The sequence below is a fragment of the Falco biarmicus genome, chromosome 8, assembly GCF_023638135.1.
Source record: "Falco biarmicus isolate bFalBia1 chromosome 8, bFalBia1.pri, whole genome shotgun sequence".
In the NCBI taxonomy this organism is placed as follows: Eukaryota; Metazoa; Chordata; class Aves; order Falconiformes; family Falconidae; genus Falco; species Falco biarmicus.
In genome coordinates this window covers 31877975-31893774 of record NC_079295.1, presented here as the reverse complement: position 1 = coordinate 31893774, position 15800 = coordinate 31877975, and the positions used below count along the sequence as shown (strand labels likewise).

Here is a 15800-nt window from a genome sequence, read left to right as displayed (position 1 = left end):
ACTGCTCATGCAACATTTGCTGTCAGAGCAGAATTGCACTGCCCTCGAGCTGAGGCACAACATGTGGGATCCCTCCTCCCCTGGCTTGTGAGAAAGCCAGAACACAGTTTCCATGCTACATGCCCCCCACAAAAGGCAATGTTAGCTGGGATCTCCAGCTTCAGGCTGAAAAACATGCTGTCAAAGAACTGACCACAGCCATAATGAAAAAAATTATTCTCCATCATTGGTCCAAAGAAAGAGAGGATGGTAAGATGTAGGCTCCCTACAGCTATGAAGAAACTGCATGAAATGATGTAGATTCAGTTACAGACAGAAAGTTTCAGAGCCATCAAAAAAGCTAAGTCAGCAATAAAAGCCAAAAAGGAAAGGTGGGGGGGGAGGGAGAGAGAGAGAGAGAGAGAAAAGAAAAACAGTGTGACACATACCCACAGTCTATCCAGCTTATAGTACCTCGTCCTTTCACCTCCTGGGCCACACTGGACAGTAACCTGAGTGAGCTTTCTGCAGCAGCCGCTGGAAAGCAAAATAAAATAACAATAAAAATAAATCAACAACAGCATTATTATTCCACATAGAAAAACACAATGGTGCGTTCCTTTATTCTGAAGCACTGGAAGAACATTTTGTCTAATTTGAAGAAACCAGTATGAGAGGGATCAGTAAAATCTTCTGTAAACTAGAAGGAATGCTGGCTGCAGCTGAAGTTGGATGGCTCCTTCCCTCCACCCCCCTTAAACAACACACTGAAATTCATACCTCCAGGCATGCTCCCCCTGACCTACACTTATGGAGCTATACTGTACCCTCTCCTGCAAACCGGTATCCATCCCAACACCATCTTCTTCCTGTGGCTGCACATGAACCAGTTTGTACCATTGCCTGCTACTTAGAGCAACTTCATTTAGAACCTTCATCAGCTATAAGGGCAAGTCATTCAGCATCTCTGCCTGCCTCAATTCTATCCCTGCCATACACAGAAAATAACATACTGTTATTCTCATAACAACGCTGACAGATACCCAAACCAACAGGCTGAGGAGCTCAAAACTATTAGCAGAAAGTACCCAGAAAAGAACCCAGAAAGTTCCTTCCACAAACTGCCTGTATTATAAACGCCCAACTAAGATTTTTATAATGCCATGCTACATGTGTAGATTCTGCAAAACACTTCCATTACAAAAGTCTTATAAATGGTAACACAGAAGAAAAATGTGACCTCTTGTCACATTTTGTCTGGGGAGAGAAAAACATAGAGGTTCAAGCAAGTATCAGTTCCCCCCAAAAAACTAACAGAAACAGTTTCCTGCCCCAATAAAGCAGAAACCCAGAACCTCTTCCAGATCCATTTCAACTGCTGCTGCTCCACAACTACTTCAACTAATTCAATATAAGAACAACTATATTGGGTCAGACTGAATGCTTGTGTAGACCAGTATCTTGTCCCCAACATTTGAGAGTGAACGCCTATATAGGTCAGAGTAGACAAGTAGAGTCAGTGGGTAGTGACAGCCTCCTCAATCTCCAAACCTCCACATTTTTTATCTTAATCTCCTGAGCCAGAAACAGCTTCTTTGTATTCAACAGCCTTTGCTTGGGCCTGATGCCATCGGAGATGTCAGCCCACACACATTACCTCTCAAGAAACTCTCCTACTCCCAATACCGATAACATACAACTCCCACCTCTCTCCAGCAAAGGGACATAGACACGTGGGGGAATTCTTTGCGCGTACTTAACAGTGGAACAGTCTGACAAACACCCTTTAAAAAATAAGCATTCAGGATAGGACAGAAGACTCACAAGCTGAGCAGCCCTGGCAGGATACCCAAGCCGGTAGGGTGAACTAAACATCTACAAATGAGGACATCTCCTGAAGCCAATGAATTTTCTGCATGAGACAGCTGAGCAAAACTAGATGAGTATTTCTGAGAAGCAAAGCCTTTGTTCAAGCAGTACCACTGGATACTGGGCAACATCTCAGCTGGGGGACGTATATCTGGGATTAGAATTGCACCTAGACATCCCTCCTTTTTCCCCTCCCCTCCCCTCTTTCTGGGTGACAGGCAAGGTATTTCTAATTGTGCAAGGATCATTGTTCTAGGAAGAAACACTAATCCCACAATCAGCTCTGCATGCAATGCTTTAGACTGCCAAAACCAACCAATTAAATAATAAAAACAGAAAAAAGAAATCTCCACAACATGGCTTTTTGAACAATGCCCATAGGGCAAAATTTATTTGATGAGTGTCAGAGCTGAAGTGTTCTGGTTGTGCTGCTAAAAATGAAAGCAACCACCACTTAAAATATTAAGCATAAAAAGAAAATTTTCCCTTTAAAAAGCTGAATAATACAGATGTCTTTTTTCTCTAAAGCGTTCCTTTCAAAATCAAAAAGCGTTAGAAATTCTTTTATGACTTTCACTTTGAACCTGTTCCTACAAAACCATTTGGCCAAATTCAGGCGCTCAAAATTCCCCACTACAGCAAAACACAAATATTTTAACAAAAATTAAGTCATATATATAATTTTAACTGTTTCAGAATAAGCATACCTTTAGGAAACAAAATTAATTATACCAACACCTGTACATTTTTTTATGCAAAATTCTCTGATACTGGGGGGGAAGGCTATTGGGTCACTATATACTGCTCCAATCTGCCACATTATAAACACAGAGCAATTCTATCAACACCATTGTGTTTAACTGAGATTAAAACCTTTGCAACAGGTCAGAAAAGGAGGACCCAACCCCCAAACAAAGCATTACCTTGTATTGCTTGCCTGCAGGAAGGAAAAGTGGCAAGAAAACCAATACAACACTAAGGAAAACTATCTTAGTAACACATTTTACTTCTTGCTGTCCCATGACTTCCACAACCACAACAGCATTCTGCATTTGTGTATGGAACTTAAAGATTGTTCCTTCCTTTTACATGGTGTCACACACAACAACACACCAAAACAAACAAGGCAAAGGTGAAAAGGTACAGCATGAGCAGAACACAGCAAAAGGAAAAGCACACAGATGGGTAAAAGCAAGAGTGAACAGCCAGAAAGGAGAGCGTGAATGAGAGAAGACAGCAAAGATATTCAAGAGGACAGGTGGCATGATGTGAAATGAAACATTTCTGCCTCTTACACAAGCAGCTCGGGATTTATTTTTATATTTTGTTAATTAAAGTTGAAAGACAACCATGGGACACTCAAAGCTGTCAGAAGCAAAGATGGACTGATTTCAGTACTAAAACTATTCATTAAGCCTTTCAGTGTCACCAGGAAATTGAAACTTGCAAACTACTATGAAAAACACACCAGAAAGTTCTAGCCAATAGCTGTTACAAGCAGCCAATTCTGGAGATAAAGCCAGAGCAAAGTACATTTTTGCCAGTGTGACAGAACAATTAGAAGACCAAATTAAGAAGGCTCCAATCTTGAAACATCACGAGCCCGAGTTACAACAACGGGCACCAGTCCTGAAGAAGGCCTTGTAGTCATGTAGAAGCACCTTGCAGTCACATAAGGCAACACCGAACAGGGAGCAAGTAAGTAAGTGCAAAAAGCTTACTCATCTGAGCATGTACACGGGTAACTGAAGATACACACAGACGTTCAAACACACACGACTTGTTGGACATGAAGAGCTGTGATGTCAAAAAAAGAAATAAAAAGGAGGACTTACCAGATTTGGAATAGAGCACTAATACATTATTCCGTGTCCTGAGAAGCTTCTTAAAATCCTTGTGGTCACTTATTTTTTCTATGAGTGGAGACAGCTTCAACGAGCACACAAACACTGGCAAGAATACCTACAGAAACACAAAGCCAGAAACATTAGTAACATGCTGAGAAACAAAACACAAACTGCTTTTGAAATTGCTTTGACCGTTTTCCACAACCTTGAGACACACTGCCTTACATAAACTACTGTGTCAATTTAATCAACAAAAGCCAAAAAAACCCAAAGCCACACACATGACTTTTTTTGAACTGGACCAAAACCACTTCCAGCAAGCATCCTTAATTGGAGAGATGAGATAAACACAACATCAAGAAATATGGGTTTAGTTAAGAAGCCATCCCCTCCTAAAGGTTTGTTCCCTAGTCAGATAATCAGATAAAAATTCTTATGTAAATTTAATATACTGTAACAAGAGCAGCAGTGAACTACCACTTTGAGAGCACTCTTGTCCCAGATCTCAGAATACACTGCAAACGCAATCAAGTACTTTGATATCCCACAGAAGATAGCAGGAGCCAGGAAGTTAAAATAACTGACCCACACTGACACAGAGCAGATGAAGGAAACTAAAACAGAATTTGCAAGTAATCAGCATCTGCATTACCGCACTAACCACAACCCTCTCCCACCTGCTCTTCCAAAGCGGAGCAGGGCTTATGTTTCACCGTGGCCATACCGTACCTCACACACACACACCAGTGCCTTTGCCACAAGACCAAGTTTGACTTTCATTGGCCACATGGAAGGCATGGCATTTAATTTCTCTGCATCTCTGTTCTGTTTCTATGCAAAGAAATTACTTTCTTGTTACATCTTTTGGTCTACTTAAATCATGACCGCTCCAGAGTCTGTCTTTTATCCTAAAGTAAAACTCCTATCAAAATATGACCATAAGCTCAGCTGGGGCCTCTACTGCTCATTTGTACTGCAGTAATCTTCAATAATAATAATAATAATCTTTATCGATCAGGCTATTTGCCTCCCTTCTGCACTGTACTGAATTCACACTAATGGAATGATTATGGGAAGCTCAGCTGGAGAAATTATCTAGTTTAGATTCACCTTACAGTAAAACCTTAAAACTTAATTGCTTGGCTAAAAGCTTTAGCTCATTTGCCTAACACACATGAGATTCAATGTTTTCTTAATTACAGAACTGATTTTGATCATGTCTCTCTCCAAGTGGGCTGGAAAATGTGTCCAGAGTGGATGTGAAGTAGTAAGAGGCTGTTGTTCTTACATCCCTTGTATTACAGATTGCAGTATTCAAAACAAGGCACTAAGCCAATCAAAGCCAGAACAGGCAGCCCCAGGCACTACAACTCCATTACAAATTCAGCTATTTGCAAACACCATGTCACTGAGGCACAGAAACAAAACCTGCACCTATGAAACATACTTTGTAAGTGCCGGAAGTTTTTACATGTGGAAAGGGGAGTAGGAGTTTTGGGATGCATGAGGGAGAGAGAAGAAGCTGAGCTGAAATGGAGGTCATCGTCAAAACAATCCCATGACGTGGTCAGGAATTTAAAGTTACAAGAAGATGCACCTACAACATAGAGTACTAACGCAAGACAGGCTGTACAGGCTTAGAGCAAACAAGCTGTCCCAGTCCACAGGCAGGATTCCCACACCTAACCCTGCTGACGAGATGGAACAACTGTGAGAAGGGAAAAAGCACATTTGCAAGTCAGTTCTACCTTCAGCATAAATGTCCTTGATGCTTTAATTTGACCGACAGACTCACATTCTTCTAAACCCAGATGTCCAGAGCTCAGCCTTCCTACTTCAGGCTGATGTATATGAATCATTTGTATATTTTCTGAGCTAAATACATGGTGTTGCCAATCAAAGTAGACAAATATAGTCATGCTAAGTGAGGTGACAAAGATATGCAAATTCCTGCTCAAAACTCATCACAATCAAGAGGCTATACAGGAGGGATTAATCTAACATTGACTTATGAGCAGATCTCTTTAATCCTAAATATTTTTTACAAAACTTTTTCCTTCACCTCATTTTTTGTAACTATCCAAGTGTCTTGAAGTTTTATTTATGCCTTGAGTTACAGAAGACTAAAACCAAACTTTACGGAAACTAAGGCTGAAAACAGGGGTGCGGGGGGGAAGTAAAACTACAGGTTGCTACTTTGATTTGGAAAACTGGATTCAATTAAGGATATTCTAGTCTATGAAATCACTGCCAAAAAGAAATAACTGGACTAAAAAAGCCACAAAGGCCACTTTCAACGTAACACCAAACAGTATGATGAACTTTAAAGCATCTGTACAGTTTTACTGATAGCTCGGAAATACATGTATTTCACATGATTTCCAGATGGAAAGGCTGTCTAGCCAATTTCAATGAGTTTTCTTCTTCTCTCCCTTCCCATAATGGCAGAGCTATAAACCCCTTGAAAAACTGGATTCTGGAAACAGCGATAGCTTTAACTACTGCCTTGTCAGTGTTGCCACTAACAGAAGACGTGCTGCGCTGGTGGACCAGCAGGCACTTGGAGGGCAAAGCATGTCACATTGCACCTATCTACTGCTACTTTGCCCAATTCCTCCCCAGGTATCAAATCAATACATGTTACTCATTTTCCCGCAGTTTTACTACAGCAGCTCCCTCTGATCCTATGGTTTAGACCAAAACCCACTGGGAAAGGCACTGTGTGTACAAGCACACCAGTCAGCCCTGCTGACTAAATCGTCATCTCCCTTTAATTAAGATTAATGTTGCAGCCTTCCCTGGTTATAAAACCCAAAAGGTCCAAGCTGAAGGCATCAAGCTGGAAAGAAACACCCTGCCTGCATATCTAAAGGCAGTCACAGCAATACTGGGAGGTTATCGGCTGAGCAGGAAAGCTCACCACCTCCCAAATAGCCATTTGCGCTACATGGTGTTTGCAAACTGATAAGAATTAAGTAGTTCCATGCTCTCCATCTTTTCCCTGCTGAAATTAAAGAGTAAATGAGAGGCAGGTTTACTGTTAAACCTCCTGAAGAACCTCTGCCTTCACTACCAGCTCCACCGAAGGCAAGTGATGCCAAGCGGTTGTTTTCACCCAATGCTAGTCCAGGCACAGGGCTGCTTTGCCCTGCTCCAGAGCCAATGCAGTGATGACCCCATCAGTGGCCACAGCCTCACCAGGGCTACAGCCACTAGTGCTAGCAACAGCATGAAATCAAGAGGATGGAAAAAAGACAATCCTGTGGAAGCAGTTACACACCACTCTTCTTCAGAGAAAACCAGGCTCCTATTCCTCCACAGCCCACAGGCAAAGCAGCTGCAAAGATTGAAGCTCATTTGCATGTACTGTGCTATATGGCTTTAATTGTGATACACGACTCAGGTAGATTTACTCTAGACATTTTGCAGGAGAGCTAGTCAGCCAGGCACTGCCCGATGAAGCATGCTGCTTCTTGTTTAAATCCAGGGCACAAGAGGAGATGAGCTTACATTAAAAAAAGAAAAGGTCAAGAAAGGTGACAGTCCCTCCTGGTCAGGAAGCTTCTTTTCATACGCCTCAGGAAGTGCTACATTCACACATCTGGAACTCTATAAATAAGAAACAAGCTAAACTCTCTTGTCACTCGAGCATCCTAAAACTTTAAAATGTATTCATAACCACCACTGAAAAGTTAAGATAACACTCGATTTTCCTCAAGAAGCTGCCAGCCTCAGTACCCATTGAAGTAGAAGGTGTATTAGAACCGACACATGCAACATCTGTGCCACTCCTGCCCTGTGACAGTTATGCTGACAAGGGATCACAATAAAACTGAGTGAAGGTCTATTTCATTTTATGCTGTGCTTGCACAGTGCCTAGCATAAGGAGTCCTCATCCATGGTTGGCTCGGTGAGCTGGAACCAACACAACAGTCACCTGGTATTCTTGGATGTAAGAAACTTTGGTGCAGACCGTCAGAAAAAGGCAGACTACACGCAGCAGACTATGAAATGCAAATCTGGTAGCAGTTCTAGTCTGCAGATTTTCCCCAGCTCAAGATCTCAGTCTGAATTTATTTTCACAGGATTTTTTTATGGTTTAGGTCGCACATCAGTCATGTGATGGTAGTGTCTGATCTAAGATGCATGAAGGATTCTCAAGTAAAACATAAGCAAACCCAAACCCTCAAGACAGTAAATTCAAAACTGCTGAGAGACACTGCTATTCAAGTACAAGGTACAAAAACACATGGGCTCCAGCTCTGCCTCTGCTCTTCAAATCAAAGTATGTATTTAAACATATAATCTTGCAAGCAAGGTGGAAGAAGTCTGATCAGTCAAAAAGGTTTAATTTTCCTTTCCCCGCCCCACTTACAGCAATCCCTGGCAGAGCTGCTGAATGTAAGTGTTAAAGAGCAGCGAAACACTCCTGAACCCCACTCCCTTAGAACCAGTACCCAATAAACATCTGAGCTTTCAGAAACCCAGAGGCATAGAGAGTTACAGGCAAATAACTTACTACTAATTATACTTCCAGGACTGACACTATTAAAAAATGTGGTCACCCCTCAGGCTGTGTTTTCTCAAAATCACCAAGCATCTGAGAAATCAGAGTTTATTTCTCAAGTTTTTACTCTTCTCCGAATCTCATTTCGGAATGAAAAACAGGGAATATCTTTCAAGCAGCCACAAGAATGTATTTTCATATTTTACATTTATTATTCAAATTAAATGTGATAAATGCTTAACCGCTGTTCCCACAGAACCCAGTTCAATTTATGAGTTGTTCCCCACAAAAGCTTTGTGACAGCATGGTCTTCTGCTAAGGATAAGCAGCATGTCTAGAGAATAATTTTTTTATTTATTTATTTTAAATCAAGGGCAACGAAAACACACGGTTTTTAAAAACAAGAAAATGCAAATCAGAATTAAATAAGGAAGAACTATCAGAGGAGTAGCACTGTACACTGGACAGAAAAAGCATTTCCTATTTCACCTATTTCCATCTCAAGAAAATAAAAAAAATGTATTTCCCTGGACACAAATTATGCATTAAATATATAAATGGATACGTGGCTGAAACAGTGCTTAGGTGCCTGAATCCATATGCCAACATTGACTTTTTTATGCACACACTAACACTTACATGTATAATTAGGTAGACAATTTGTACAGTATTCATCAAGAATAGCTAGGGCTGACATGAACAACGCTGATTCTAGCGCAACTGGTGCTTTGCAGGGACACAGTCTTCCATTCAACCACAATTTCAAAAGCCTATTTTTCCAGCAAGACATTGACTTTGATTTCTGTCTTAGCTTAACCACCCACTGATGTCATTCTCATTTGGGGACAACAGCACTCAACCCACTGTAAATATGATCAATGAGCAGGGTCCTGTACATATGAAACAGATTGTGCCTGACAAGGCATTTTATGGGAATCTAGCTGAAGAGCAAGCCTGCCTCAAAGTTCCAAGCAATAATGGAGATGACTGAGTTTAATTTCATAATTAATTTCTTTAGGAGGGGAGTCGTTCACATTCTAAACAGGGGTCTCCTCTGCTACATTAACACGGGGGACTGGGGAACAGGCAAGAAATTCCAAGAACAAGACCCGATCTCACCTTCCCTTTCCTACTCAGCTCCCAAAATGAACCCTGTGGTGAAGCATGCATTTAACTTCAGAAGGTAGTTTTGAAGCAATACCTCTGTACTGCAGTGGTGGAGGTTTGTAGGCTCCTGGGGTGCAGGCAGTATGTGTGTACTGAAAATACCAGGTCTAAGTCATCTCCAGGCAAGTGCAAGAGAGAAACTGATCTGTTGCTCCCTCCCTCCCCCCCTCCCCCCCCCCCCCAATTTGTTCTCGCTTGAAAATACAAGATGTTAAAATCCAAACCCCTCTTGTTTACAACAATCACAGTTTGACTGCAGATGTTTTATCTTCCTTGTTCATCATACAAACCACTCTTGACCTTGTGCAGTAATTGCTTGCTTTTCACTCACAAGCCCTCCCTCTGCTGCTATTTACATTCAGGGTTGTGCTGCTTTGATCACTGAGCCATTTGTAACAAATGCCTTCCAAGATGGATAGTGATAACTAGGACAGTCCCCTGTTTTCATTCATGATGAATATCCAAAATAGCTGTAGAAATGTTTTAATCAAATCGGATGAGGGGAGACAGGTTATCTCTGTTATCCAAAGGTACCTCAAGGAAGCCCGCTAAGAATTTATTATTCGAATGAGTAGGGAAGAGAAAGGGTAGCACTTGGGTCTCAGACGTCAGGCATCAGAACTGAAGTAGCCCCTGCAATCCCACAGGGGCTACAAAACCATCTCCCAACCACACCTGCAAGGGTTCCCAAACTGCAGCCTGCTGAGGACCCCCAGCACACAGGCTGACATTATCTGCAACCGATCCAAAAGCCATCTACAGGCTCAGTAGGGAGTGGTGACTCCTATGCCTACAGCAGCACGGGATGACCAGGTGAGAGGCGCTCCAGCAGACACGCTGGAAGATCAATAACTTCTGCTTTGGAAGACTGACAGCATCAGAAAAAAACACGCTTTGTCTAACAGATTACATTTGCAGATACTCCCATCGGACACTTCTTGTGTTTTATTTATTTCCCGTGCACTCTGAGGAAGAGCACACTCTTACTCCGATTACAACACAGATCAATTAACTCCCACCTCAAGCCATTCAAGGAATAAAAAAAACCCCAAGCACTGCTGACATTTTATTGTGGTAGGTCACATCTGCAAGAGGCAAGTGTCATATCTTCTTTTGTTCACAATGAAAGGCAAATTAAAATCCTGACACCATGTCTTGGTATTCTTTAACTTGGGCTGAAGAATGCTACAAATAAGGCATTCCGCTTAACACAGTGTTTGCTATGTTCACTTTCCAAATGTAGAAGATAGCAAAAAATACCATGGAGACGTCAAGATATGACTAGACTACTGTTCATATTGTTCTTAAATGCTGGGTTTTAAGGAACATAAGCTACAGGCATAAAGTCTGTACTAAAGGTTGTTCTTAAGGGCCCTGTGCAGACAATTAATTGTATGGTTTATCACTGGTTTTCAAATGCTTAGTGAAGGAAAACCTGTGCAACTATTTACTAATTAACAACTAACTGTAATAGGGTCCATTACTAATGCTGACAAAGAACTTTCTCCTATGAATGTGAAGCTTGCTTTCTCCACACCAGGCATTGGTGAGATGTATGTTAAACAAGCTGTTGATGAAATAATGTTTCAGATTTCACTTCTGAACAAGTACGTTTGGATCACTTCAGATGCTAAGGGCATGAGCAAAGCATTGCCACATAATCCCCCACTAAAAACTGGGTTTTGAAGAAGTTTAAAGAAGTATCACCTACTCAAGAAGCACATAGGAGATGCTATAAAAAGATGACAAAACCACTATTAAAGGGACTTACAAAGAAGAGACGGCAAAAAATGACACCTGAAAATCCTTAGCTCTTTCTTTATATGGCACTTGTTATCTTCAAAGCATTGCACAAATATTAACTAATTAATCCTCACATTTTTCTGCCAGGTGATAGGAGATGAAGCTTAATTTAAATAGTTGAGTAAGATTCACATAGAATGGAAACTATCTGCAAGAGGCAAAAGGGAGGCAGCATCATAGCATGCCGGCACACAGCTGATCCTAGAGCAGCACACTGCCACATGCTCATGGCGTGCTATCTCCCGAGAACTGAGGAGGGGGAGAGAAAGAGTCTATCTGCAGACACCCAGCAAATATGCTGTATGACTATAAACCCAAGGACATCATCAAGGCAGCCACAAGAGATTACCTTTGTCATCTGTGTTCTGCAAGCACACAAATCACAGTGCCCTCCACCAATGCTACCAACTACTCTCAGCTAGCAAAGTGCCAAACCTGAAGACCCACTTTACTATCACATTTTTCTGCCACTCACAAGCTCGAAATGGTGGCAGGATCAATATAAACCATAACTTACTTCCAAAGTGACCCTGTCCACATCAAGGAATTCAAGGCAATGCTAGTTTTTGTGATTCAGGTTGCAAATTGCATTGAGTTTTCCCATTCACAGACCTCCAAACACAACTCTGAAGAAAGGCGAGTCTCCTTACCTTCATTTTACTGAAATGAAGGAACTCAAGGAACCACCGCACCAACCAAAAAGCAAAAGAAATGGTCAACAGAACAAGCGCCTCTTCCACCACCAATTGCTCACAACACTGTGAACACACTCCCCTGGCTGAAAATGCTTCTGATGACCACACCATGCTTGTGGCAACACCCCAGGCCTTCTGAAAGGGTGCTTTGGCACAAAGCTAGTGGATTCAAAACACCACTCCATAAGAAACAGTTCAGTAACAAAACCAGTCCTGAAAGTCAAGGTTTGATTTGGGATAGGCATCTGACGAGACAGGGCACATGTTTCACAGATCCATACTTTGAAGAGGGAACAGATGCAGGAAATAGGAAGGGGGGCAGGGGAAGGCGGCAAGTAAGGAATTTGCCTCTGAAACACCCTGACTGCAGCACACCACCTCCCAAAGCAGCTCCTGTAGTACAAACAGTGACTGGATGGGAAGAGGCACTCCCAAATTCAAGCCCAAATGCCACCATGGGAAACAGCACCCAAGCACTGCAAAGAAGCAGCACTTGCACCTTGCCTGCAAACTCACCAGAGGCAAAGTCGCTGCTGCCACACTGCAGGGCCACCTGCAACACAGAGAGCTACACCCAAGCCCTCCCCACAGGCCTGGATTCACAAGGCCATGCTAGTGCTCACCGGTGCATTCCTGTGACATTACTGGGACTTGAGGAGCTGGCAGCCTGAAATATTCCTTTCAAGCCTGCCTTTGAAGGCACCGGGTTTGAATGGCACCAGGTCAAGAAGCCTGCTTTCCAATGGCTGTAGGTCGGTCAGACTCTCTTGACTCAGTTTCTCTGCCATTAAACCAACACTCAGAAGACAAAAGCGACCTTTGCCACACTGGCCTGATAACATTCATCAGTGTTTGCAAAGCAAACAGATCCCAGATGCACAGTCCTGTTGGAAGCAGTGGCTGGCCTCTGCCAAGGGGCAGGACAGTACCCCATACATCAGAGGAAATGCAAATCCACCTCAGTGTGAAACTCCTCCCCAATACCTTTAATAGTAAATACAGTCCTTTGGGCATGAAATATAGTCAACCACTTGACATACCAAGAAGAGAATTATCTCTGTAAAGCTAAGCCACAACTTCCCCACGACTCTTCGACTCACTCAAGAAATAAAACTACAGCAGGCAGAGATCACTGGGGTATCTTCCTCACATGTGTGTCATATTCGCAGTGATGCAGAACACCTTAACATCTTCCATTAGAAGATACTGAAGTGGCTTCTTCATCCAGCTTTGTAGTTTTCCTTTTACAAATGCAGGAAGTCTTACAGAGATAAGGATTTAAATTCTCAGAAGCCACCTCTAGATTTCGGGTCCTACTTTAAAAATGAGCCCTATTTTTCAGGAGCACTATGCATGCACAACTCTAGCTGCTGTCCCAGGTGCACTGCAAGCACTCAGCACTTCTAGGGGGAAAAAGAAGAAGAAATAAAAAAAATCATGTTTCATTACATAAAAAAGGACGGATTGGAAGGAAAGACAATGTTCTCATAAACCTCTGTCCTACCAAGCAGCTGGCATTACCTTTGCTTTAACTTTACACACTGAGAACATCCAGATTTAACAGCCTCACTGACTTTGCAAACATTGACTCAAGAAAAATGTAAAAGCAGGTTTTGCAATGTCACAGCTGTAGGCTAGTTTTTTAATCCTGGTGTACAGCGAGCTACATATTTCAAGATGAAAAATCACACCTTTAAGTGCAAGATAATGCAAACTGTAAGAAATAATTTAAACTACTTGTACACAGCAAAGGGGAAAGAATTAGCTGAATCAACAGCTCAATGAAGGCATCTGCTCAGCATGCAGCATCACAGAGCAAACAAAATGCTGGGGCAAATTAAGAAGGGTAAGAGAGAATAATGTGAATAAATTATAATGGCTTCGTATAATTTCACCAACAACAGCAGGCCCACTCTGCTCATCTCAAAAAAAACAGCTCTGCAATACAAAAAGCCCAAAGAAGGGCAGCTAGGGTAGTTAAAAACAACAGATTCACATGAAAAAAGCTAGAAAAAAAAAAAAAGAATATTTTAATCTACAAGAAGTCACAACAAAACACTTACATTAACATAAAATGAATGTTAAAAAGTAAGGTAAGGTCTGACAGTCACAGTGGATATAGAAGGAAACCCACAAATAACTCCACGTGTTTATTTATTTTAAATGAAGGGAAAATTCAGTTCACTTGTAACTTCACTTGGTCCACAGTATATACTTAATCGAACAAATACACTGCCACAAGTATCATTGAGAAAAGTACTGCGTATATATTAAAGATGAGCCACAGGGTGAAAAAAAGTGTGCCACTTTAAGACCTATCCAACATTTTAGGAAGAGTTCAGCCTGACTTCAGTTTCACTTGAAATCAATAAATAAACTGCATAGCAGAGGTTTCTGCGCTTCTAGACCGAGCTTAGAAGAAAACAAAGCTTGTGCAGGATGCACAGCATTTCTTTTGTCCCTCCTCCTGACCGAGCTGATCATCGCTAGGCCCCTGCCCAGGGCAAAAGGCTACATCAGCTAGGGACGATGCCTTCGGTCCCACAATGGCAATTCTAATATTAGTACACAATAAGCATAGGGCAATTAGCAATTCCATACTTGATTTTTATGAATTACATAAGCACTTTGGTCATGCATTTCCAAATACATTTCAGACCACATGTGCATTACAAAAAATTAACGTAATTTTTCATTAATTATTAATTTCATTTGCCCAGACAGAAGAAAGAACTGTAGGTCAGGCCAATCAAGGAGCGCATTAAAGCATGCCTTCGCCATTCTTTTGTGCTATTTATGCTAAATTCTGTGCATAAAAAAAAAGAAAAATGAGACTTAAAAATATTTCTGTAAGTCAAAGGAGTCTCCCTGAGGTAAGTGGTGTTCTACTTAGCGTAATTTCAATGAAACAGACCCAGATCCTCCGGAACGCACAAAGATGGAGAGCACCACATCTGAGGGACACACCGGCAGGGGCGGCAGGGCTGTCCACGGGGGCCAGGGCTTGCCCACGGGGGCCAGGGCTTGCCCACGGGGGCCCATGCCCGCGCACAGGTGCACAAAGCCGAACGAGGCAGCTTTGCTGCGGCAGAGCCACCGCCGAGGGAAGCCTCTGCCGCCGCGGCTCCGATTTTCACACAAAACTTACTCAGGCACGAAACGCCCGCCAGTTGGAGCCCCCGGGGCCGGTGTCGGCCGGGGGCTCCAGCCCGCAGCCGGCAGGGGAGACAACGCCGCCCGCCGGGGTGGGTTTTCCCTGCGTAGTTTTCTGAGAGACAGAGGGAAAAGGGAGGGAGGGAGGCAAGAAAGCAGCAGAGGGGCTGCACGCTGGGGAGAACACCGGGGAGGAGAGCTGCCGGTGCCCAGCCGTGCCGTGCCGAGCCCGCCCGGGCCGGCGGCTGGCGCTGCCAGCGGGACGCAGCCGCCGCGCCCAGCCCGAAGGGCCCGTCCCGCTCCCAACTTTCGCCCAACTCCGCCGGCCGCGCCGAGCGCCCGCCCCGGCCCGGGGAAGAGGGAGAGACACCCCGCACCCGCCGCCGCCGCCGCCGCCTCGGGGCGCGGCCGCCGCCACTCACCGCCAGGCCGAGCAGCAGCAACGGCGGGAGCCGCCCCCGGCGCCGCGCCGCTCCCGCGCCCTGCCCCGGCACAGCCATCGCCGCCGCCGAGCCGGACCCGCTCCGGACCCGCCGCCGCTGCGGGCTGCTGCCACGTCTGGCGGCGCAGGCGCGCTCCGCCGCTACCGCCCGCCCGCGCGGCGGCATGACGGGGCTTGTAGTCCGCCCCGCGGCAGCGGGTGGCGGGAGGGTGCGGGGGCTCCCACGGCAACCGCAAACCGGAGCCCGCACACCGCAGCCGGCAGTGCCAAGGGAGAAGCAGGCTCCCTCCAAGCCGTTTCGGCCGTGATGAAAAAGAAAAACGTTCCAGCGCTTCTCC

General features: G+C 43.8%; 1 protein-coding gene across 1 annotated transcript in view; it reads right to left on the bottom strand.

Annotated features, from left to right (window-relative positions):
* Nucleotides 1–15587, bottom strand: part of PDIA5 (protein disulfide isomerase family A member 5) — a 102119-nt gene extending 86532 nt beyond the window's left edge. The window contains exons 1-3 of the mRNA XM_056349235.1: nucleotides 15443–15587; nucleotides 3684–3810; nucleotides 429–516 (exon numbers count right to left, since the gene is read on the bottom strand). Of these exons, the coding sequence (XP_056205210.1) occupies nucleotides 429–516; nucleotides 3684–3810; nucleotides 15443–15520 (293 nt within the window). The 5' untranslated portion in view covers nucleotides 15521–15587. The remainder of the gene's footprint in view (nucleotides 1–428; nucleotides 517–3683; nucleotides 3811–15442) is intronic.
* Nucleotides 15588–15800: the final 213 nt, after the last annotated feature.